This window comes from Oculina patagonica, chromosome 2 (assembly GCF_052425735.1).
Source record: "Oculina patagonica isolate OP01 chromosome 2, crgOcupat, whole genome shotgun sequence".
Classification (NCBI taxonomy): domain Eukaryota; kingdom Metazoa; phylum Cnidaria; class Anthozoa; order Scleractinia; family Oculinidae; genus Oculina; species Oculina patagonica.
The window spans coordinates 8,141,359-8,166,272 of NC_135759.1; the positions used below are offsets into that span (position 1 = coordinate 8,141,359).

General features: G+C 39.6%; 3 protein-coding genes across 4 annotated transcripts in view; 1 reads left to right on the forward strand and 2 right to left on the reverse strand.

Annotated features, from left to right (window-relative positions):
* Positions 1-3,414, forward strand: part of LOC144642929 (uncharacterized) — a 73,339-nt gene extending 69,925 nt beyond the window's left edge. Inside the window, exon 6 of the mRNA XM_078502035.1 lies at positions 648-3,414. Coding sequence (XP_078358161.1) covers positions 648-1,411 — 764 coding nt within the window. The 3' untranslated portion in view covers positions 1,412-3,414. The remainder of the gene's footprint in view (positions 1-647) is intronic.
* An 859-nt stretch (positions 3,415-4,273) lies between these two features.
* Positions 4,274-7,318, reverse strand: LOC144642866 (adenosine receptor A2b-like). Its single transcript, XM_078501958.1, has one exon. It carries the CDS (start codon positions 7,198-7,200, stop codon positions 6,250-6,252), a length of 951 nt encoding a protein of 316 aa, XP_078358084.1. The 5' UTR covers positions 7,201-7,318; the 3' UTR covers positions 4,274-6,249.
* A 3,044-nt stretch (positions 7,319-10,362) lies between these two features.
* Positions 10,363-24,914, reverse strand: part of LOC144642868 (uncharacterized) — a 33,172-nt gene continuing 18,620 nt past the window's right edge. Inside the window, exons 12-17 of one of the 2 annotated variants that reach the window (XM_078501960.1) lie at positions 22,148-22,360; positions 18,811-19,167; positions 17,034-17,080; positions 15,787-16,269; positions 13,679-13,730; positions 10,363-11,511 (exon numbers count right to left, since the gene is read on the reverse strand). In XM_078501960.1, the coding sequence (XP_078358086.1) occupies positions 11,121-11,511; positions 13,679-13,730; positions 15,787-16,269; positions 17,034-17,080; positions 18,811-19,167; positions 22,148-22,360 (1,543 nt within the window). In that variant the 3' untranslated portion in view covers positions 10,363-11,120. Of the gene's footprint in view, positions 11,512-13,678; positions 13,731-15,786; positions 16,276-17,033; positions 17,081-18,810; positions 19,168-22,147; positions 22,361-24,914 lie in introns of both variants that reach the window. The other variant, XM_078501959.1, reaches the window with a different exon arrangement.

The following is a 24,914-nucleotide window of genomic DNA, read 5'->3' on the forward strand; positions in this document are numbered from 1 at the left end:
GTGGTGATCCTTTGATGGTCTTGTTGTGTGCTGTGTGGTTTTTTAGCGGATTTGGAGCGATTTCTTTCTTCTTCCAACTGCTCCTTTTTCATAGGGGGAGGGGGGCACTCCCTATATTAGCCTACACGGGGAGGTTCCGCCCAAATGGGGTACCTTTTTCATGCTTCAGGTATATAAAAGGGTAGGAATTTCACAAGCTAAGGTATATAAAAGGGTAGGGATATCGCTCATTCAGGTATTTAAAAAGACCTTCAATTACAATATTTCGAACAGACGCACATTATGAAGGAATCATTTACATTTATTAAACGCTTTATAAAAATGGCATCAAGACTTCCTGTTTTAGACATCTGTCATGTCTTTTCGGTATATGAAAGGGGTGCCTTTTCTGTCAAAATGGCATATAAAAGGGTAAGGGGTTGGACTTCGGGGTGGAGACTCCCCGTACAAAACGCTTTTGAGTAGCCCCCCCCCCCCCCAGGTTTTTCATATGTATGGTGAAGAAACCATCGAAACCAAAACTCCAACCACCTGTGACAAAACCAACATTCGACATTTTTCAGGATGTCTGGCTAGCAAGGAACTGGGAGGCTTGTAATATTTCCCATGCGTATGTTCCACTGACATAGTTCAATTTTCTATTGTAGATTGTTTTAACGAGACTGAGCCGGAAAAGAAAGATGAAGCAAAAGAAAGCCCGCAAAACGGAGAGGAGGAAGACGAGAAGAATAAAGAATATGAAAAGAAAGAAACCAGCAAAAAAGGAAAGGCTAAAAAGAAGGACAAGGGAAAAGACAAGAAGAAAGGGTCAAAGAAGGGAAAGTCTGCCCCGAGCGAAGAAGACGATGCCGAAAAGATTCAGCGATTAATTAAGAAACAGTCCCAAGAACAACAAGAGAACCGAAGGAACAGAAAAAAGGAATTTGTCGGTGGAAAAATGGATGACAGGAAGCGACAAGAGCTCCAGATGAGGCTCCGAGAAATCCACGATGTCGACCGACTCCGACGGGAACTTCGGAAGATTCGCCAGCGAGAAATGACCGAAGACGATTACACTCCGAGAGAGCCTTGGGAACGGCACATGGACTCGAGCATTCCCGAAGAAGTCCGACGAGATATGCGACGTCATCGGCACGAGCGAATGGAGGAGCCCGAGGACCTGAAGCGAGAGTTGCGCATGCGTATAATGGATCTAGATGACGACGGTGATTTTATAGGAGAACATTCCGTCGCTTTCCGTGAATTACGTCATCGTTACATGATGGAAGCAGAGGAAATTCGCGATCCTTCAGAGCTGAAGAAACGCATCGACGATCTTGATGCATTGTCGGCGATATTTTCGGGCGGGCACGAGTATCATGGCCGCAGGCGAGGACGACATGGCCGGCGTCATCATAGAGATGAACTGTGATGTAAACGTGTCACAGGACAGGTTTTATCTTTTTCAGCCCCATTGGTACAAGCGACACAGGGAACCCGTGCAAGTATAGAGAAAGAATCTGAGAAAGACAACCTCGTTTCCAGGTTCGCCTGGGAACGAGGTTCTGAATAGAATAGCTACGCAGGTCCCAGATCCTCTCGTTTAAGGTATTTTTGCGTAAGTAGGTAGCGAAAAGGATTCCCGAGTTTTCAGTTGGTAACACCCAGTTTCAACTACAGTTGAATCTCGATAACTGAAACCTTCAAGGGAGTTCGAGTTATCGAGGGTTAAATAAGTAAGAAAGCGACCTGAAGGGGAGTCGGAAAAGATTTGAGTTTGCAGGAGGTTCGTTAATGAGGGCTCGAGTTATTGGGATTCAACTTTATTTAATTAAGAATGTTCCTTGCAAATTTGTACTAGTCATTGTAAACTACATGTAAAACATGTAAAAAACCTTCAATGCATGTAAAACAACAATACATATATGCTCTTTTTACCTTTTTAATCGTCTTTTATTTGTAATTTTTAAACCTTTTTTCATTTCACGAGAGCGTTTTAACGAGCTACGGCTCCTAAGCTCTTCGTGTATAAATAAATTATGTCTATCTTGTCTTCGGCCTGGTCTATGTCTAACATTCAAAGCATAGGCGCGTGTTTCGTCAAGACGAACTTAGGTGGCCTACGATTCCATTTTTTTCTCTTTGCGAGAGCAAAAATTCCAAAGCGTCAGTTTAGTCGGAAACGCAGCTTGACAGGAAGACAGGGCGAGTCGTTGATATCAGATATTCAAACTACGTCTAGGTATGCAGAGAGGCAACTGTTGTATTTGAAGGGGCAGTAACACCAGAAATCATCTAAGTTTTCATGTAAATTGTAATAGAATTATGAGGGTGCACTTTGTATTTAAAAACATAACATTTGAACAACAACAGTAGGGCATAATTTCATTCTCCAAGGTATGCACAATCGATGGTTTTTAAGTGATTTTCGTCCAAGTAACACTCAAACTTGAACACATAGGCGCGACGTTTTAAAGTTTTAGGCCACTACTGTCCTATCCGGACGTAGCTAAACCACTTTTTAACATAACTAGTACAGTACGTTAAAGCAAGGCCAGGCACTAGAGCAGTTTTCAATTGAGTGTCGTAAAACCAAAACCAAAGTAATTACTCTGGCCAATCATAAAGGCCACAGACAATCCAGTGAACCAATCAAAACTCGAAGCAAATACATGTAGCTGGCACGAAGCGCGGGAAAACTTGCGCGAGCGAGTCACGATTGGTTTTGGTTTTACTCCTGATTGGCTGAGAAAGTGGCGCGGTATTTTTAAGCCAATCACTAAGCGTAGTAATGCAAAACCAAAGCAAACGCAATTTACTTTCGACACTCAAGTGAAAACCGCTCTCTTTGTGGATTTCCAATTAATACCAACACCTTCATTGCATTTTCAAGAAGCACTAGATCATTTTAAAATTTTACCTTTAATAGATTCTCGTTAATATACACCGAGCGTTTCCGATTGCAATCAGCCAATCAAACCCTCGAGCGTACCAATCGTCTCTATGACGACATGTCATGTTTTTTTTCCTGATATCAGCTCTCAAAGAAAACCGCGGCCATATGGAGACGGAGTTTGTTTGTTCGATGTTCTTGAAACGGTTAGAAGTATTTGTAGACTTGTAAGAATGATCGATATGCTTGTCTTTGGGCTGATAAAGATAACACTTGTTATGCTGGATATGAAACCTAGTAAAATGTTCAAATAAGAAAGGGAGGTCTACTCTAGTTCAGTCCCCGAACTCTCTCTTCCGCGCGCCCTTGATAGGGGTGAACCCAGGCTCCTCGCCCCTAAAAAAATCGCGCAGAAGAGGGAGTTCAGGGACTGGACTAGGTCTACTTATGCACCGAGAAGCTGTAGAACAAATGCCGCAAACCAAGCTGTATTTATGTTATTTATTAATAGGTCGCTAAATAAAGCATAGTTATAAAACTGATTGTACTGCAGAATTATTGTGGATTCTAATTTTTATTTGTAATCTTCTCCATTTGCAATTCTGAATAAGTTTTATGGGCTTTCTTTCGCAACATTTCATCATTTAAACCACGTAAACTGTTTCATAAATAAGACGAACATATGTTTTAGGGAGGCGCGTGTGGCCTAATGGTTAGCGCGCTCGACTCCGAGTCGAACGGCCCGGGTTCGAGGCCTGGCCGGGGCGCTGCGTTGTGTTCTTGGGCAAGACACTTTACTCTAACAGTGCCTCTCTCCACCCAGGTGTATAAATGGGTACCGGCGAATTTACTGCTGGGGGGTAACCCTGCGATGGACTGGCATCCCATCCAGGGGCGAGTAGCAATACTCAGTCGCTTAATGCTACGGAAACCGGGATAAGCTCCGGCTGTATGGGACACTTGGCTCGGACACAGACTTTACCGTTTACTTTACCTATGTTCTAGAATAATCTTTCGGCATGTAATACTCGGGTATCAGCTGAATTTTATTTGTTTGCAACCTAAAAATCATTTTGAAAAAAAAATGATGTAATACTCGGGTATCAGCTAAATTTTATTTGTTTGCAACCTATAAAAAAAATTTTGAAAAATAAAAATGAATTTATGCTCGACCACTGCAGTAAGTGCTTTATGGAAAAGAATAATTCACTTGTGGTTTTATTGTTATTCTACAACTCTTAGCATACCATAAACAAGCGATAAAAGCTCTCGCCATTTTATCGTTAAAGACAGTTTTTGCTTTTCACAAGTTTTATTAACTTTATCGGCACTTAATAACTTAGCATTTGTGAGGGGTGGGTGTACCGTTAGTTTATGCTAGCTCGTGTCCCAAAACACTCCAAACTGGAGAACTATCAGTAAAAATGGATGATAAAACAGTCAAGTTACTTGAACCGAAAAGCGCGTTAAATGCTTAGTTTAAAAAGACAAGGATGGCAGAAGATTGAAGCAACTCGGCCGTCGCTCTCACATAAATTGGCGGGGTACAGTTTTAATTCGATTTTCATATATGAAAATTGTTCCTTGGCGCGCAATGCATCTAGGGTGAATTTGGACCTTCAAGAAAACTAGCCGCGCTCGCGATGACACGCGATTTTCCATCAGGCTGGATTAACATAAGTAGCAATGTAACACAAATGTCTTCCGGCTTTTTTCTAACTTTGATACATCCTGTTTATATTTATGTCAGCACGTACAACGATTTTTTCTTCTTTGTTCATAACTGTGTTAAATTTTTAAAATTCTATTTCCTGCAGGTGGTTTATTACTAGTAAGCAGACAAGTGTGAGCAATAATGAAAATAAGGAACTAACGGATATTGTGCTGATTAACTTGCAATTTCATTCTGGTGGCTTTGGCCAGGGAATGTGTCACGGCTGATTATAATTTTTTTTTATTAAGTTTGCCAAACACCCGCTATTAAACTTAATGTTTGGAGCTGAAGAAATTACTTCTATGGATTTAAATGACAAAACCACAGCTTCATTGCAACCAAGTGCCTCCCGGGCGCAATAATTTAAAGTTACAAGCAAACGAGATGAACTTTGAAAACTGTTCAGCCCAACAATAATTAAAAACCCATATCGCAATCCGTTTTAATCTTCGTCGGTTTTGGCCATCCTTACCTTCTTTTGTATTTGCCGTGTTATTGAAATGTTACTTCGCTGTTTAAAGAGGTTATTCTCATCTCACCGAATTTGATGGTCATTTCCCATGCCTAAATTTAGCTCAAATCCGTGACACAGTTCCTTAAAATTGGCTGGTGTATCGTCGCCTATACGTTTTGTTGGCGAAAAGTTCATTTAAATCTGCACGCAAAGCTCTTTCAAAGTTCTCTATAATCACAGCAGATTCTATTTCGTATTTATGCTTTTCCCTGAAATTTGTTACAATGTATCCAATGCAATATGCTAATCCACGGTTGATAGGAAGTATATATGACTTATTTGACAAACACATTATCAACTTTTTAACAGGTAGATCAATATCGGGTTGCTATTTATATCTGCTCTAGTGCTCGAGTAGCTTGCTTTGAGGATAATTATTTTAAGTTTCGAATATTCAAAACTTTGTTTATACATTATATTATTTTCAATTAATAAACATGGTTTTCTATTTTTGTAAATCTCCGCGCTATGAAATTTCGAGAAATTGATTAGAGATTTGACGCAACAAAATCTTCATCTCAAAAATTCTGCTTTTTCGTATTTTCTATCGAGCTTTTCAAAGTTTATACACACAAAAATATTCTTATTTTCAACTCAGTTGAGATAATACTTAATGTTTTTATGTAATGTTTAATTTACGAGCAGGAGTGCTTTATCAAGTTTAAAACACGAGGCGCAACACAGCATGAAAATTGGGATTCACGTGAAATTAAAGGCCCTTAAATCTGGTGTAAAGTTGGTTACCCAACTTTACACCATCAATTAAATGTTGTTAAAGGTGGTTAAACCGACCTTTACGCTACCGTGTGTAAATGTGATTTAAAGTTGGTTTAAAGGAACCTCTTTATTTGCCTTTACACTTGAGTGTAAACCTGGCATAAAGGTCAGCTTTAAAAAATGTACAGTTAGCGTAAAGCTGATTAAATTCCAAATTTACGCCAGCTTTAGTTGAGCTTTACACCACGGTAAAGTTATGTTTTCGTGCTGTGATGCAGCCGAGTGTTTTATTAGACTTGATAAAGCACAATATGAGTTTATTAAACGGCTTCCAAAACCTCTGATGAAGATCTTTTCAATCTTGTACTAATATTTAGATTTTGGGTAAACACTTTTTAATTACTTTCTTGGTTCCATGTATATATAGTGGATCTATGTCGCATTTGTCCTCCACAAAGTCATAGTATACAAAGTGTGTAAGATTGCCCTGCGAATCTCTCTCATTCGGTAGCAGTAAATGACAGGGTTGATGGAAGAATTAATATTTACAATTGTCAGTGCAGAGTTAATTGCAATCCAGTTCCATTTTGTATAGCCTGTAATATTTCCCACGGCCAAGCAGATCGAGTAAGGCAGATAACAGCATAAAAGCACACAATAAACCAGAAACATGTTAAAAGCTGATTTTTTACGGTTGCGTAGCTTGTCTGTAGCCTTTGCAGCCTTGTGGCTTTCGATTTGCTTAAGATGCGAACGAGCGATGCGATAGATTTTCACGTAAGCCACGGTGGAAATAACCAAGCAAAGTACGATGCCAGTGACAAGAAAGTATGACTTATATGAAGGGGCAAACAAAACCCAGACGACAGGGGAAATTCCGCCAAGAAGCCACAAAATAGCAAGAAATCTTCGGACGCGCTTCATCGTAATAAGATCCTCGTACCGCAAATGGAGGCGAAGCGATAAATAGCGTTCCAAGCTGATTGCAGTCACCGTGCCAAAAGAAACACAGGACAAAAATGTCGCTGTTATTGTTAAGGCGGCCGTGGATATGCAAGTAAAATTAGCTGTCCCTTGCTTAGCGAACGAGATCAAATAGGCAATGAAGAACGGTTGAACAATAACCCCAACGCCCAGGTCCGACAATGCTAAACCAATAAGCAACATATTTGCTGGGGTACGAAGCGAGTAACATCGCCATATCGATATGATGACAAGAATATTGGCCAGTGTCGCTATGATGGAGGAAGGGACGTTTAAAACGGCGTTTACAATGAAAGCTGTTTTAAAGGGACTGTTTCCAATTGTCGCCATGTAACGATAGCCTTTGAAGCGATCGCAGAAGTCATTTTCGTAATCGCTTGAAAAATTCTTTATATGCATCCTCGCAGTTAAAAAGTGCGGTGGAAATGAGCTGTCTAAATCAATTGACGCTCTCTTCGTCCCTAGTAAAACTTCATGCAGATGCAACGTGCCGAATTAAATTTTGATTAATGTCTGACATCTATATGTGCGCTGTCCAACCGCTAAGCCAATCAGCAATCAAGCACGTATAATTTATTGGCTTTATTTTAATATACAACTCCTGCATGCGGAAATATCGAAAATTATCTCATATATTATATGCAACGACAATAAGTCTGTTAAAAACAACAAATATAATTATATCTTGATCCTTCTTTTATATTCATTTCGATAATAGACTGATCTGCAGTGAGCACGTTTTAATGAAAAATGTTGTTTTGTGTGTTTCGTTTTAATGTACAGAATGATTCAGCATTTCGGGTGTTTTCGTGCTGTTTAAATAATGAAAGATGTAAAGTTGATCTTCCAGAAAAAGCGTTGATGTCATATCAGAAAATAACTTTATTCTCATTTGGTTATCTATCGAGAATATTGATCGTATCTTCGCCGTTATATATCGCGCTTATTTTTCGTAATATGCGTAATTTTAATGCGCATCTTTTAAAGTTGTTTGAATAGGTAAATCTCTCTTTAATATGGATGCAATTTCTCGTTTTTTCGTTGCGTGTTTTTTTGCTCAGAAATCACTTCCGTTTGAACAGTTCATACGTCTCAAACTGGAAGAAAATGAAACCCAAGCATTTTTAGCATTTTCACTGCGTGAAAGGCAACCATTTTCGTATGCAGACAAACAATTACACAGACTTTAATATTGTTTCAGTTTTGCCAAAGCTAATTGCTTTTGTCTGCTAAGCTTCGGGCAATGGCAGAGTTTTCACTTCAAACACGTACGCTTTTCAATATGTGCACTCTTTGTACCAAAATTTAAAAACAAAACTTGCAACAGTTTCTCTGGCACCGCTGACGAAAACCATTGAAATGAAAAGTTGCAGAATGAGGATTTTTATCAGTGCGTGCTAAAAACTTGACGAGTTGTTTTATTATTTTCTGGACGGCGTGCCAATTAAATTCAGTGATAGATTTGCTAAAGTCACGCAAATGAAGTTAGCAAAATGAGTTTTTGCGTCATACTAGTAAACATATTTCTGTTTCTAATTCCCTGGTAGCCGCTGCGACACGGAAAAATAGAATCTACTTAAAAAGTTGTTTTCGTGAAAAAGGCAAAAATTTAATCGCATAGCCAAAAAAGATAAGTTGTTTATGTACAATTCACTCCCTGTTTTTGAAGAAATGAACTTCTCACATATAAAAACTGAAACTGAATGCATTGCAAACTTGTTTTCCGTTAGACCAGAAACTTGAGGCATGGCAAACTGTTAGTAAATGCACTCGCCTCCAGTTTTTTTGTGTGGGAGTAAATTGTTTTTATGAGTATTTGTTTTTCGAAAAACAATATCAACATCTTTATAATATGAAAGAAATAGGGCTCTTTTTTATTCGTTTCCATGGCAACATTACTTTTCCCCAGTCATTTTATATCGAGGAGAAGGAATCATTTTCTTGTTTCTTATAAAAAATAACTACGAATCACAAATTAATAGTACACTAGAGGATAACACTGATATTTTCGTTCGTTGATTAAAATTTTCAAGCAGGAATCCTGTGAATCCTTATTTTGAAAAAGTTGTTTTAATTTTACAATACAGTCCCCTCAACTGCACAATAAAATTCTTGCGTGCTAGCTAAAATGATAAAGTTGTTCTTGAAAGCTTCCCCGCGTTGTAAAATTGATTTAAAACGGATATTATCCTGTTTGTAAACGTTTCGGCGGAAACAATGCGTTTCAAACTTCCCATTTTGAGGAAATGTGAGATTTATCGAGGAAATGACATTTATTAGGATTCACACGGAAGGGCAAAGCCCGGCAAAATATTTTTGTAAATTTCGGTTTACCGATACGAGTTCGAAAAAATGCTTCTTCGAGGCTTTGTTTTCCTGACACAAAGAAGGAAAGAACTACAGTTTCGTCTATGGACCCGAACAAGTTTCAGTTTTTATCCTCCAATCATAGAACAACAACTGAACGCAACACACCTTCTTAGGTCATCACGATACGTTACCCAAACCCCAATTACACGCGCAAAAAAAGCGGCACGACACGGCAAATTTTTGGCACCGTGCCGATAATTTTGGGCACGGCACTCGCAATTATCGACGTGTAAACGTACCGGTCCCAAAAAAAATGTGGCACTAGTGCCCAATTTTTTGGGGGCCAAGAAGGAAAAAAAACAAACAAATAACGAAATAAACAAACAAAAGCAATTCTTACAAAATAAGAAACAAACCATGAAGTCAATGTAACTAATAGGCCATTTTCGATATATTAAAATTCTTACTTGGCTCCGAGGCTTGGGGGAATAAAACACAAGATATCACGTCGAGGTTCAGGAATAAATAAATCATTTCTTTTGTTTTATTCCCCCAAGCCTCGGAGCCAAGTTAGAATATTAATATTGCGGAATTGGTTAATTTTGTCGCAGAGACTTTTATCGCTGCGATTAATTAGTCGCACGGATTCAAAGTGGTTTGAATTTACACGAGGCAACATGTTGCAGCGACTTGTCGCCTAGTGTGTGCCGACCTTTAAGGTCACAGGGGACATCGATATTTAACAATTATCCTGCGAAATCGCGCGGAATATCGCCTGATACTTAGCCGACGAGGCCGTAGGCCGAGTTGGCTAAAATCAGACGATATTCCGCAAGATTGAGCAGGATAATTGTTTTATTATTCGACAAATTGTCAACGAAACACATTTTGCAGAAAGAAAAACGGTAATTATGCAGCGCTTTACAAGATTTTGGACGAATCTTCGCAACCTACGTATACCGCAGGATATCTGTTATGTACGGATGACAGATATCGTTAGCATTTTGACCATATATGGGCAGCGCGCGCATGTGTTGAATAATAAGGCTAATTATCCTGCGAAATCGCGCGGAATATCGCCTGATACTAAGCCGACGAGGCCGTAGGCCGAGTTGGCTAAAATCAGACGATATTCCGCAAGATTGAGCAGGATAATTGTTTTATTATTCAACAAATTGTGACAGATACCGTTAACATTGTGACCATATATGGGCAGCGCGCATATGTGTTGAATAATAACAGACGATATACCCCGTCCGATTTAATTCTATAGAGCAGTGCAAAACAAACGAAAAAAGTCAACTTTCAGGGCTAACTTTGTAATCAAACTACAGCGTTAAAATTACGTAACCACACAACTAACATTTATTTCAACCGCAGTTACACCGTGATTATCACTGCAGGTTTTTTAGTTCCTTTCTACCGCGATAAAGAGCGGTAAGGTTCATAATTCTAACATAAAGGAGGGTTAACTGTATCGTATCCGATTATAAGCCCCTATTGTAGATCTTATTTTTTATCCTACTTTGTTAGCGATCGCTCAGAGCAACTGTAAGACTTGTTTTGGGATTTATATCGTTATGTTTAGAGTTTTTTTGTTGTATTCTTGTATGCACAAATAATTCAGTCACAGTACTATTCTGTTGAACTTAAGACCCAAAGATTTTTTGAAAACACAAACATTCTTCTGAAATTTAGGCCACAAGCCCACCCCTCGCTGAAAATAAGGCACCTGAAAGGAAGTTGGGCAAATATAAGCTCAGGGCTCATTTTAGGAATTTTCAAAACAGTCTCTGACAACTAGCCGATTCTGGACTGAAATCAGTGCCTAGCCATAACGATAACGTAAATAACCCTAAAACGTAATTCTTTGCTTTACTATTCCTCATCGGAGAGTTCTTCTCTACCTTTGCCGGCGAGATATTACATTGTACATTTAAATGTCACGAGGTGTCCCGCCATTCTAGTAAGAACCCTAGTACTTTTAAATCCACTCATTTACGCACATATCACTTCTTCCCACGTGATCCCCGACGTTTCCCATACTTCTTCCCGCGCCCGTAAACCTTGTTATACGATCCCTTGTAATTTCCCCTGTTACCGGACCCTCGGTAGCCCCCACGGGCACCGGACCCGCTATACCCCCCTCGGTACTCCCTTGCAGAGTCATTTTGTTGGTAATTTGATCGTCTTCTGCCACTTTTGGCTTGCTTGAGGTGTTCAAACTGATTTTTGAAGTCCACAACACTGTCGGCGTTTTCCGTGAATTGAAAACATTTGATTGGCGAATCACTGACTCTGTCCCAGTCTATACCGTGATCTTGTTCGTCAGTTCCAGTGTCCTCTGCGATGTCACTTTGGGAAGGAAAGTATCTTTGTGGTTTTTCTCTCGTGCTTAACCTTTAATCAGAGAACAGAGAAAGACGGGAGATGAAAACATGAATTAATTCTGTTAAGGGACCGTTCATTTTTTATGGGGTAGGGGGGGGGGGGCTGGTGGGATTTGATAGATAGTCACTGTTATATATAATGGCCCCCCCTTCTTCATCGAAAATTTTGGCCTGGCCCCCCCCTCGAAATCAAAATTTTTTTCGATGACCCCCCACCCCCCCCAAAAAAAAAAAAAAAGAACAATAATCAAGTGAAATTAAAATATATCGAGCCTTGTGAATAAAGAATTTATCAGTGTACAAAAAAGACTTTTAACCAATAAGCTGTTTGGTTGAGTTAATGGCATTTGGTACATAACAAAGTAGGGGGGTTCGGGGGCATGCTCCCCCGGGAAAAATTGAATTTTGAGAACCTCAGGAATGTTATTTTGAGCATTCTGGCAAGATTTTTTTTTACTCTTAAAGAAGCCTCTTTACAACACTTAAAAGTACAATTATATTTAGTGACCCCCCCTTACAGACCATATTTTTTTGGCTGGGCCCCCCTTTAAAGCCAAATTTTTTCGGATGGCCCCCCTCAAATCCCACCAGCTCCCCCTATCTCATAAAAAATGAACCGTCCCTAAGGGCAGGCCATTATTTTCTTGGAAAGGGGGTATGAAAAATTTCCCTCTGAGAACGTTTGTTTGTAGTTTATGCTCCTCTGCAAACATTTTTATTCCAAACTAAAACTATTTGTGTTATACATATCGTGCTTGCAAACAATTTATTTTGTCTTTTTAGGCCCTGCAAACAATTTTTTTTTTTTCAATATTCTTCATAAAAAAATAATGGTTTGTCCCTAACTGAGTCCCGGTTGGTCATTGTGTTGTGCTTTACTTGCGCAAGACCCTTTACTCCCATTGTGCCTCTCTCTACCTAGAAATGGATGCTGGGGAAGGTGATAAAGTCCTGGAGGGGGAGGGGGGGGAGGAACCCTGCGATGGACTAGCATCCCAGTACTCCTAAGTCGTTTCATTGCTACCGTTAGCGAATCCAGGTAAACGACGGCAAGGAGTCTTATGGCTTATCCCAACCTTAGAACTGGAACAGACGATAGTTAGTTTTTGAAATGCTAGACCACAATAACACACACACTTTATGTAACCTGTCATTTTGAAAGCGGACCCCCCCCCCCCTCCCCCACACCTGTATGAGGCACACCAACACAGTGATTGAACAACACAGGTTCATGTCAAGCCACTAACAATTGGGACTAACGTCCCCAACTCTTTTCGAGCAGCGTTATGGGATCTGTAACAGTAATTGTGATATAAAAGGAAGTACGAGACAAGGACGCTGCACAGCTTACATGTTTCCTCCAGTTATATTAACACCCTGGTTAGTGGTCGGGCTGGGATTTGATCCCATGACTTCCCGCGTTCGATGCAACGGCTCAGTCAAAACGAACTGAAGGTGGATTTCCACTGACGCGTAATTTTTTACGTGCGTGAAAAAATTAAAGACAATGTATGAACGACTTGAATAATCGTGTACGCAAGTCGTTCATACATTGTCTCTAAATTTTTTCACGCACGTAAAAAAATACGCGTCAGTGGAAATGCACCATAAGTGGTCTTGAGTTTGTTGTACGCCATTGTCCGTAAATAATGAACTCTAATTGTGTGGTGGGGTGTGGTTTTTATGGTATTGTGTTTTGTGTTATGTGTATGTGACACCCTGATTGTCACGTGATCGCAGACGATTTCTAGCGAAAAGATATTCAGCGATCAGTTCACCTTCGTGTTTAAAGATGATTTCCAGTTCGTACTGCGCAATTTCCGCCTGCAATGTTTAAGAGTCTCACAAACAGAAGAATGTTTACTAGCAAAAATAAAAATTCCGGGACAAAACTTACCTTTTTCTTCATTATTAACGCGAGATATCCTTGCAAAACAATAATAACGAGTAAAAGAAGCTCGACGGTATTTCAAACGGACGTTTTAGCTCATCGTGAATTCTTGAACGAAACGATCCGTAATGGCGAACTAAAAAACTTCATGTACGCTATCACCGAAGTGTAACGTTTCAACGAATTCAAAACAAAAATGAAAACAAACCCTGAGTATGCGCAGTACGGACTGGAAATCATCTTTAAACACGATAAAGCAATAATTTGATCCAAAAATGGAAATTACCTTCTTTGCTCAGACTTGCTGCTCCCTTGTTTCTTGTCTTTCACTGTAACTACTGGAAAATTAAAAACATCAAAGGAAACCATTCAGGTACAACTAAAAGGGGCGTCCAAGATACGGATACCACGTGTGCTATATTTGGCAAGGCACTGGGCTAGCAGTATCCAACTCTGGCAGACTCGTTCCCAGTCCCTTCTTATTCGTTCTCAAAGGTGATGAAAGACTGGGGAGAAATGATATGGAGGTTGCAGGGGGACGGGTTAGGCTGGGAACTGGTGTGACGTAAATGACGGAGGAAATATAAACGAAGAACAAGCAAGTAAAGCCGCAGCTTTGTTTGACTAAAACATTTTCGTCAGAACGCTCCATAGGTAGCCAAAAACTAGATGAAACTTGAGGCTGATTTACTGCGTTGCTTTATCGGCGAGACAAAAATTTATTACTTTATGTATGATGGTTTTTAATTTTTTAATTTCAATTTACTAACAAAGGGCGTTAAAAACCACGTTAGAGTCTCGGAAGCGGTGTGAGATTAGCAGGGTTGGGGAAGAGGGTTTCTCCGCTGCTTATAGCCCAATTTAGTCTCACACATTTGGACCACGGAAGGCCGAGGTGGTATGATTGAGCGAAACAGTGAAGAAAGTGGGAGCCCCGTATGCTTTGGCCTTGGGCTAAACCCAAAGAACAGAGGCAATACGGAAATTGATTCTCGAACAAAAAACTATTAACCGCGTTTACATTCACCCCCCGGAAGAGAGGGTACTCATTATAATGGCCTATACGGGAAGGCTCCGCCCGAAAGGGGTACCTTTTTCATGCTTCAGGAATATAAAAGGGGAGGCATTTCACAAGTTTAGGTCTATGAAAGGGAAGGGAAGTCTGTCATTAGTGCAGAATGCACTATTGTGATGGTTTGGTGGGTTGTCGTTTGCTAAACCCCTCAGGCGCTAAAGCACTATGGTGTAAACTTTTAATCACCAATTAATTAATTAATATCACTTAATTAATTATTCCTTGTGGAGGGGGTGGGGGTGGGGAGCACCTGACCGTACCCCTAGGTAAAACCTGGAGCACATCTACGTTACTTTCATATGAAGATCTCAAACGTATATATTTGTTTCAGAAAACCCTTTGCTCTCCTTGTGGTACTACTCAACGTAATTTACACCAAACGCATGCGCAGATTAGTCTACGTTGTTTTCTGGAACTATCATGAACATCGCTTGTATTGCGTGTTTGCGGTAGGCTTCCTGCAGACTTCTTGGCGCCAAGTAAAAACCGCAAATTAATTAAATTAGATTTTGAGACTTTCACGGCGCTTTCGTAATTAGGTATGCAAAAACTTGCACCGGGATTTTCGGCGTGAACACCTGATAACCAGGAAACAAATATCCTAGCTGTACTGCGTTTTAAAAAACCTGTCGAAAAATATGTTTTTTGATTAGATTTGTTTCTTTAGTTTTTGAGAATCGTCTTTCGTGCAGTCTAAACCGTAACTTAATTAAATTAAACAAATGTCATCGATGCCGCCGTAAAACAAACAAAAAACAAAAGTTTCATGTTATCGCATTTTCAAGGAAGACAAAAGTATTTTGTTACAAACGAACAAAAGTGTCGTGTTACGTTTGCAAAGATTAGCGTAAGGAACACCTGGGAAAGAATACAAGTAGCCTGTGAACAGTTTTTCCGCAAGTAAAATAAAGCAAATAAACACGAACATATATAAAACAACATACTTTCAATTGTTCCATATTGCATTCTGCACTTACCAAATCATCGAGATTTTTTTAGTATTTCAAAGGGCCTTTGATTGAAATATTTCGATCAGACGCAACTTATGGCTATATCACTTTCATTTATTAAGAACTGCATGAAAATGACAAGAAAACTTTCTGTTTTGAGTCTATGCCATTTCATGTAGGTAAATGTATAAGAGGAACTTTTTTTCAATAAAAGCAATACGAAAGGGATGCCTTTTCTGTCAAAATGGTATATAAAAGGATAAGGGATTGCATCTAAGTACGGCGTCTCCTCGTATAAAACTTTTTTGAGACCCCCCTCCCCGGGCGCATAACATCAAACTATACAAAATAAACCAAAACGCGGTATACCTTCAACTCTCCGTGGAGCTTTTGTGGCCCTTTTCCTCTCCTCCAGTTCTTCATCGACATGTTGCTGGTACAACTCTTTCGGAATCTTCTTGTTACAAAGTTCGCACACTATATTCAACTCGTCGCTGTCTTCGCTGTCGGAATCCCGCGGGCGCCGGGACTTCTTAGCTTTTGACCCTTTTGATACCGACAGCGGCCGTTTCTTGCTACGATTTCCAAGCAGCGCTAGCGCAATTTCGTTCTCATCAGTATCTTCTGATTGCACTTGTTTGGGCTCTTTCTTTCGCGCAGAGACGCGCTTTGCACCGTACTGTACCATGAGGCCGTCATCAGATGTTTCACTATCGGATTCCACTTCCTCTGTCCTAGATGATGTCTTTTTACGCTCCTTTTCTTTGGAAACTTTCCTTGAAGTGTTGTCATCTTCACTCTCCTCGGTCATATTCAGGGGAATGTAATCACCACCAAGTTTTGGAGCGTTTCCTAAAACTGCGAAGCAAGTTCGTTAAATGACAAAAGTCACCCCTGAGGATAGCAAGCATGTAGCTTGTTATGTAGGTTATACTAATGGTTCTATGCGATTTTAGCGATTAGGCGACTGAGAAGAGGTTGCTCTAACGGATGTCCTATACCGCTGGGGTTATTGCAGTTTTCAGTAAAATGCAAACTCTGAAATTCAAAATCCAACTAACGATTGCGTTTTTCGCTGCCGTCAATCATAATTATGGCGACAGCTAACGAACCATGAAAAACAGAAACAAACAAAATGGATCGAAATCTACCAATTACAATCGAGAGACGTGACCTTTTGACCCAGTTGAAGTGAACGTCTGTTTCCCGAGAGGTCTGCTAAGATGATTGACGGCAGCAAAAGAGTAAAACGTTGGTTGAGGATTGAATTTCAGAGTTCGCATTTCACTGAAAACCGCAATAATACCGGTTTCCGTGGAATAGAGTGAATTGCAGTATTAGGATGCTAGTGAGATGCTAGTCCATCTCGCGGTCCGGGTTCCAGACCTGGCCGGGGCACTGCGTTGTGTTCTTGTGCAAGACACTTAACTCTCACTGTGCCTCTCTCTACCCAGGTGTATAAATGGGTACCGGCGAATTTACTGCTGGGGGTAACCCTGCGATGGACTAGCATCCCATCCAAGGAGGAGTAGGAATACTCCTAGTCGCTTCTTTACTGAGACTGGGATAACCTCCGGCCCGATGGGCCACTAGGCTCGTATACAGACTTTACCTACCTCCCACAGAAGATCCGTATGTCCATTTTGGCTTCTTCTTTTCGGGGCTGAATGACACAAAAGACAAAATCAACCCCTGCTTCAGTTCACTACAAACAAAACTCTGCACAAAACCACTGCACGTGATGAAAGCCAGTGTCACAAATACAAACGTTAAAGGAGAGGTTTATTCCAAAATGACACTTTTTTTCCTTCACGCCAACGAAAAGGTAGGTCCAAGATATGTTAGTCATTAAAATTTCAGTTTCCAAAGAGTATTCAAACCTTTATTGGCCATTCCAAGGTTGCGCAGGGAACTGGTGCGAGTTCGATAATCTGACACCACTGAAAATCTAGAACCGGCCGCCGCCATCTTGGAGTAACTTAGCAGCCAGGCGATGAATGTGTGACGTCAAAGAGCTCAACCTCAAATTTGGCAGGAAGTATAAACAATGATTAACCACTACACAATCCTTGTTTATTTTTTATTGGCTTGTTTTCGAAATGCCTGTTTGTGCAGCATCATTTGGCACAAACTGAGCTCCAAGAGATAGTAAAAGTTGACCTCTTTGACGTCATTCATACATTGCAAGGCTGCTAAGTTACTCCAAGATGGCGGTGGCCGGTTCTCATTTTTTGGACTACTTCAGACAAGGATTTCATAGGGTTTGAATACTCTTTGGAAGCTGAAATTTTGTCGAGTAACAAATCTTTGTATAACCTTTTCGTTGGCACGAAGAAAAAAAGGCTCCATTTATGGAATGAACTCCTTTAAATGAGTACCACCCAATAGCTCCTGTCTCATGGATTCTTGTAGCTGCGGCAGCTTCCATCAGTTGAAATCGCGACAAGTTACGCTACCAACTATATTACTAAAAACTGATTTCCCTGGAAAATCACCTGCAAAACTACCCACTGAACGGGGGTACGAGGACAGGTGTGGTTTTTTCTCAAGTTTCCGCTTGCTACGATATTCAAGATAGCGGTGCGTATAGAGGGATTTTAATTTAAAAAGCTTTTATCAGAGTATCTGTCTGGAGTGTTGCTTCCGCTAACAGACTCGGACGTTACACGTTTTATAAACTTCATTTTAATAATTCAGTAAATTTTATATCAATTTTCACAATTCGAAATGTATATAAATCTTCCAACACAGTAAAAGGAGCATTCCTTTAAAAAGAACTGCAATCATCTCTAAATAGCATAAACTATATTAATTTATTTAACTTAGTAATAACTTTCTACTGGAGGGTGTTCTAAAAACAAGTTAAGTCAGGTTTTCTAGACTAATAGTCAACAAGGTGTAGCCAAGTTGACAATCGCTGATAGAAAACGAGATTTTTAGCGTACGCTTCCTTGTGATAAACGCAAAATGGTAGGGGGGCATAAAACAACCGAGAAAACTCCAGAACACTCCTCCAGTAATGATAATTTGATGTTAAAATCCTCCAAAAATTCTTTGCTGCATTCACGAATTTCATCAAAAAAGTTGTTGCAAAGGACTAGCACGCGAGACAAGCGTTCACTGATTGGACAGTCACATGTTACGGTGATTTTCATTGGTTTCACGCACGTGAACAGCTAATGCGACGCACGTGTCATCCTGGAAATCAGCACGTGATGATGTCTGTCTAGATGTACCACGTGACTGGTATCGCCCAATGGCACGACAGAAATTGTGGAAAGCACGTGATGCCACGTGACCAGCATTGACCAATGAATTGAAAAATTTTTTTTGGCAGATTTTAACACCTTGTAAGATAAAAAAGTACATTTACTAAGCAAATAAAATTAAGACCTGGACTTGTCAATCCAGCTGTACACTTCTGAACTGCTTTCTTCTTTCGCCTTCTCGTATCCACTCTCTTCGCTCTCTGATTCTGTTCTTAGGGCTGCTCTGGTGTTCCTGCTGGGTTTTCTCGCACCTTGATCGAACCTTCTAGAACTACGATATTGATCAAGGCTTCCAGAAGGTCTGGAATTCTTTTCGAAATCAAGGTTTCGCTTGGCGGAATTCGTCTCTTCGGTTGCTTTCCGGAGGAGCTTCTGTTTTGCGATTGGCGACCTCTGAAGGACAACTTTCAAGTTTTTTAATTCTCCTCTCTCGCCAGTTAAAGTTCGGTAAACTGTTGATTCTGTACCCGGAGCAGGAACACTGCAAAACAGGAGCAGCCTAAGTTCAGAATAGATCTTTTAAAGTTTTTTTGTGTCAAATTGCCGAGAGTGCAAACGTGGCGCATAATACATTGTTTGAGGGAAAAAATATATTTTCTCTTAACATAACAATTTTTATTATTTTTTAAATTAAATTATTAACTTAAAATACCTGCAAATAGTTTACTTATCAAATTAGAGGAATATACCACTGCAGTGCGCACAGAAGCGCGAAGAAGTATTCTCTCGTCACGGTAATAGCGGTGTGTTTCGTGCCAAGTTTGCACTCCCCAGCAATATGACCGCAACATTATGTACAGTATAGGCCTAGCAGTTACTGGACTTACCATCTTACATTAGCGACCTTTAGATTGGACAACGAGTGCGAGTTTTCAAACCAAATTTGCGGGCCTCATATAATCACTTATCACACCAATCTTATCCCTAACGTTTATTTAGCAACAGGAAAGAGTTATAGTTCGGGGGATAAAATTGTCTCGAAATTCCAAAGTCGTACTCGTACTCGAGCTCTTTTTCGTAGTCAAATCAAAAGGTCACTTTTTTCCAGTAACAAAGAGCAAAGCCACCTTTTCACGATTATACCGATTTGAAAAAACGTTGACCCTATGAAATGTATAAAGCATGAACGATAAGACCGAATGAGATTCTGAGTAGACAGCATTGGTAAGCTTAGGAATATTCCATTTATTATAATCAAGATATTTTCTTTCTTTGAGAGCTTTATGAGCATGATTTACACAACCTGTCTTATTATTATGTTCATTCTGTCACCGAGGACGATTACTTTTTCTGATTTCCCAGTAAACATTTGGGTCGCATCGTTTATGGTTTATACTTTTCATGGGCCAACGTTTCTTCAATCAGGTATATATGTTGTTCTGGTAGCATGCATGTAAGTAAACTTACTAGTAAACTTACTTTCCAATTCGCACACTCGATACTTCCTTCGAAGTCTGAAATTCGACCCGAAAAATTCCAATCGACCACATCACATGGATCTACAAACTGGGACAATTTTACCCTAACAAGCACAAAGATTAGGCGTTCAGGGCCGGGGTGTTTTCAAGCCGTTTTCAAGTTTATCAAGGGTTCAATTTCTTTTGTATAAAACTGTTTTTGTTGGTTATATTTTGTGGAGTTTTGAGATTAGACGACGTCAAAACTAAAGGGCAGAAAATATAAACAGAAAACCTCACTGAAAAGTTAAAAAAATGAAATAACAATTCACGCTAATCCTGGGTTAGCTTAATCATGCTTTGAACCGGGCTCAAAATAATTTTCGGACAGTTGCTGTTAATGCAGATCATGTTGACTGGTCAAACAGGTTTTAGCTTGGTCACGTGTCGTTTCTGACAGGTCAAAATATTAAAAATAACAATTTTTAACTACCACTCGTTTCTTCTTTTTAGAAGATCGACTTTGTTTGCGTGGCATAAAAAGACCCGCTGTTTCTTCACTGTTTTGGCTGCAATTTCTTGAATAGATCGCATCTTAATGCCTTTGTGATAGTGACAAGTCAATCAAAAAGTCGTTAAAATTTAAGTTAATTGGTATCAAAACTGTAATTTATTTTTCTAGTCATCAGTTATCATTTTAAAAGCCATGTATATGTGACTGGTCAAAATGACCGGTCGGCAAACCGAAACTTTGTCCGATCAAATTGTCATCTTGATCAGATATCGTCCGTTGACCGGCCGTTATTTTGAGCCCTGAAACGATCCGGCCCAGAGACAAAAGTGAAATGCCAACCAACAAAAGAGGCTCATGATACTTCCAGGACTGGCTCGGAAAGCGAAGAATGTTGCCCTAACTACCGCATGTCTCACAACACTCAATCAGCCTAGGTTGGTATTCAACTGTTTCCTGAGGTGTGGCCCAAATTAAGTAAAGTAAACACCCGCATATAAGAACAAATGGATTAAGAACACCAGGCTGAAATTTGGCCAATAAAGCCCCATTTTTATAAGAACAAGATCAGCCTGAAAAATTCAGCATGTTCTTATAAAATGGAAAAGGTGTCATAATTACATAAAAAACAAGTGATTTTATTCATCATTACCTATAGTGAAGGACAGCCAGTAATCTCATCTATAGGCTCAATGATACAGTATTGATTGTGATCATTAAAATCAAAGAATATTTATGCTATTTTTACATCTAGGGGCATTTTGGGTAGTATTGCTAAGAACACTTTAAGGCTGATTTGGCACTAAGCACCCATTAAATAAGAACCCGATCAGCCTGACCTCCGAAATCATGTGTTCTTATATGCGGGTGTTTACTGTATCACTTTCATAATTAAGACTAACAATATTTAGAAAATATATCTTCTTTAAAAAAAATAACAATGGCACGGTAAAATTTTTTAGAAATCGCACCAACCATTACATTTAAAGAACCTGTATCAAAATCATTCGATTGTAGTTCATAAGGGTAAAAATAAATGCTAGGAAAATAACAATTCCTCATACAGAGGAACGGAAAGTTAAGATTGAGGAATCTTAAACTGGATTACTAACTCACAATTATTCATTACAACATTTTGGTACAGCCACAGGCCTTTTTAAATTGTCTTTTTACTGGTTTATGACTTTTCAGTGTCTTTGCTCTTTTTATTTATTTACTCTGGTATAAAAACGGGACGCAAAAAAGTAGACGGTTTAACAGAAAAAAAATACAAAAATTCACTTAATGCGTCCCGCTCAAGGGCGTCCCGTTTTTGTACTAAACGCGTTTAACATCAATCTAACCTTTAAGTCCTTAGACGTTAAATGCGTCTATCTTTAATAGACGTAAAAGTCGTTGTCAAGAAAGAAATATTTGAAAAAGTCACTATAAAGACTCGATTTAACATAACTATCTGGCTTCAATAAAGCTCGATAAAATATTTACGAATCCTGATAATTCCAGCTTTCAACAATGTTTCATTACACAACCCCAAACAGCAATGGAACATTCACCTTCTGCCGCTCGGTCCAGGCTCTTCCCTCTGCTTTGGTGAATATGACTGTGGGGGTGGGGATGGGGGTGGACCCTGGCACTCTGATGCATGCGCTTCTATCTCCTTTGAGGTAAAATGGTGGAAACAAAGTGGGCATTCTACTGTAGGCTCCTGCTGTTCAGCTCTTGTATTCTCCTTTGGCTGACTCATGGAAAAGAAGTCATCGTGAGAGCTGAAAGACAAATAAGAAAGATTAACAATGATTTGCACCCGAAGTCAGCCAGTAGTTAATGGCTATTTTCATGTCAAAGCCGTGAAGTACAAACAGGTACGCATAAGTACGAATGGCAAAAAGTGCAAAGACATTATCGCAAAATTCCGGTTATAAGCCCTGGGCTTATACAACTTAGTAAGGGTTTTTGTGTGGGCTTATAAGCGGAGGAGCTTATATCCGGGAGGGCTTATTAGCGGAATTAAAAAAACGTTCCGAAACGAGCCACGGGAGTGTTGATCGAAATACGTTTTTAAGTCAAAAACGCATAATTAAGCAATATTTAGCCCTGTTCAGTGTTTCATCCAGCAGAGGGGGCTTATATCCTGGGGGGGGGGGGCTTAAATCGGATGTATTTTTTTATTTTCAGGTAGTTGGGCTTATAACCGGGAGGGCTTATAACCGGGGGAGGGGGGGGGGGGGCTTATAACCAGAATTTTACGGTATTTCCTCAAGGAAGCTAACAAGGCCACACTAGTCTCTGACGAGCGTGCTGGGGTCAATTCAATAAATTGTAATTTACAAATGTAGCTATTGTTTTATAGGTTGAGAATAATAGCTTCACTTGTATACTGTTTTATTGAATTGACCCCTGAATACAGAGCAAAGGCTGTTTTTTACTCAAGACGTCTAAAACGACTGTAGCCTGTACAAAATGGTAAGCATAAGTATGAATGACAGAAAGTGCAAAGACATTATTTCCTCAAGAAACTGGCTAACGAGTCCACACTAGTCTAAAATGACTCTAGCCTGTTCAGAGTCAAGTGTGACAGGGTTTTATACAAGATGACGCTGGTACATGTAGTTGTGTGCTAAGTGCGTTCTTCAGATGCAATGACTACAAATAGTCAGACGATCTCATCTCATTTCTGGCGTTAATACCAGCCGTCTCAGAAAACTCTAAAATAAGGTATTGATGCAACAAATATAGTATCAATACGGCTATAGAAGCGTAAAATCCCAAAGAGATGGAAGTGATTATTCACAACTTTTCTGCATCAAAATGCGATAGTATGCTTTCTCTTACATACCAGGACTACTTTGTTCTAAATTTGGTTAATTAACAATTCAAAAAAAATTGTTGGTAACCTTCGATGGACTACATCAAATAGGATTTACGGTGTTTAAATCATTAGCCTGCGAGCAGGCTCCGTTGGGGCCGCGCGAATCGGGGCCCGGGGGGGGGTGGTCCCGGCGGGGGCCCTTAAATCATAAGCGCTTTAATTTCTGATCGAGCTACAAAAATGTCAATTTTAAATATGAAAGTACATGATACTATGAACTTTCGCTATAAATTTGTGCCCAATGTATTAAATACTTTTTCTGTGACGTGGGTTTGAAAACTTGATATTTTACAAAGAATGTATGGGCTCATTAGCGCTTTTGCCACCCAGAAATTTTTCAGGTTTTGAAGGCTTATATCTCCTTGAATATTGCACGCAAAGAGAGAAACATTTTGCTAAAATTTCGTTAAAATTTTTTATCTGGAGCCACTCTGTACAGTGGAACCCCGATACAACGATCCTCGATATAACGATATCCCCGGTATAACGATGAACATTCCGTGTCCCGGCAAAAGTTACAGTAAAATGTATGGGACGGAAGCCCGATATAACGATCTTCGATATAACGATATTCCCGATATAACGATGATAATTTAGCGGACCGAGCGTAAAATCTTTCCCGATATAACGATATTATCATTACACAGTCACTTAATACCGTAACCTTACAGTAATCGAGTAATCTCAAACGTTTCTGTCAACAGCTTTGTTCGCTTATATACGAAAAAGATACTGTGTTCCAAGCCTCTTTATCAACTTTATCCTCTTTATCCTCCTTGTCATTCGATAGTTTTCTTAGTTTCAGTATATTTGACTACTGTAGGTTAACCCCGATATAACGATATTTTCGGTTATTTTACGGCCATATCGTTAGATCGGGAGTTTGATATAACGATTCCTCGATATAACGATATAATTCTACCGCCTCCTTGGCATATCGTTATATCGGGGTTTCACTGTATATAGCATGATGCCTTCTCCACGCAAAGTCGTATGCTAATGAGGCAAAATGTAAACAATGACGCCAGCAAAGATCGCCTTCTACCCCTAGCCGTTCCTATTCATTGCACAAAAACTGGAGTTAAAGGGACTATGTCACGGACATTTCGCAGATTTTTGATGTAAACTGTTCTGAAATTAGTGGAAGGCAACTTATCCCATAAAAAACAATATCTTTGAACATCTAAAGGTTAATTTGACGATAGAAATCAAGCTAAGACTATAAATTTTGATTTTTTGAAGACGCTTGGAAACAATTTGAAAACATTTGAATAACGTTTTCAAATTGCAATCCGTTCCCATCCGCACCATCCGCAACTAATAATGCTAGTAAACAGTTTCAGTGCTCTAATATAGCAATTTTTAATAAAAGTGGACTATAATTTCCAGGTTTCATGCGACACAAATATAAATTTTGCCTGTTCAAAAATCTGTTAAAATCCGTGACAAAG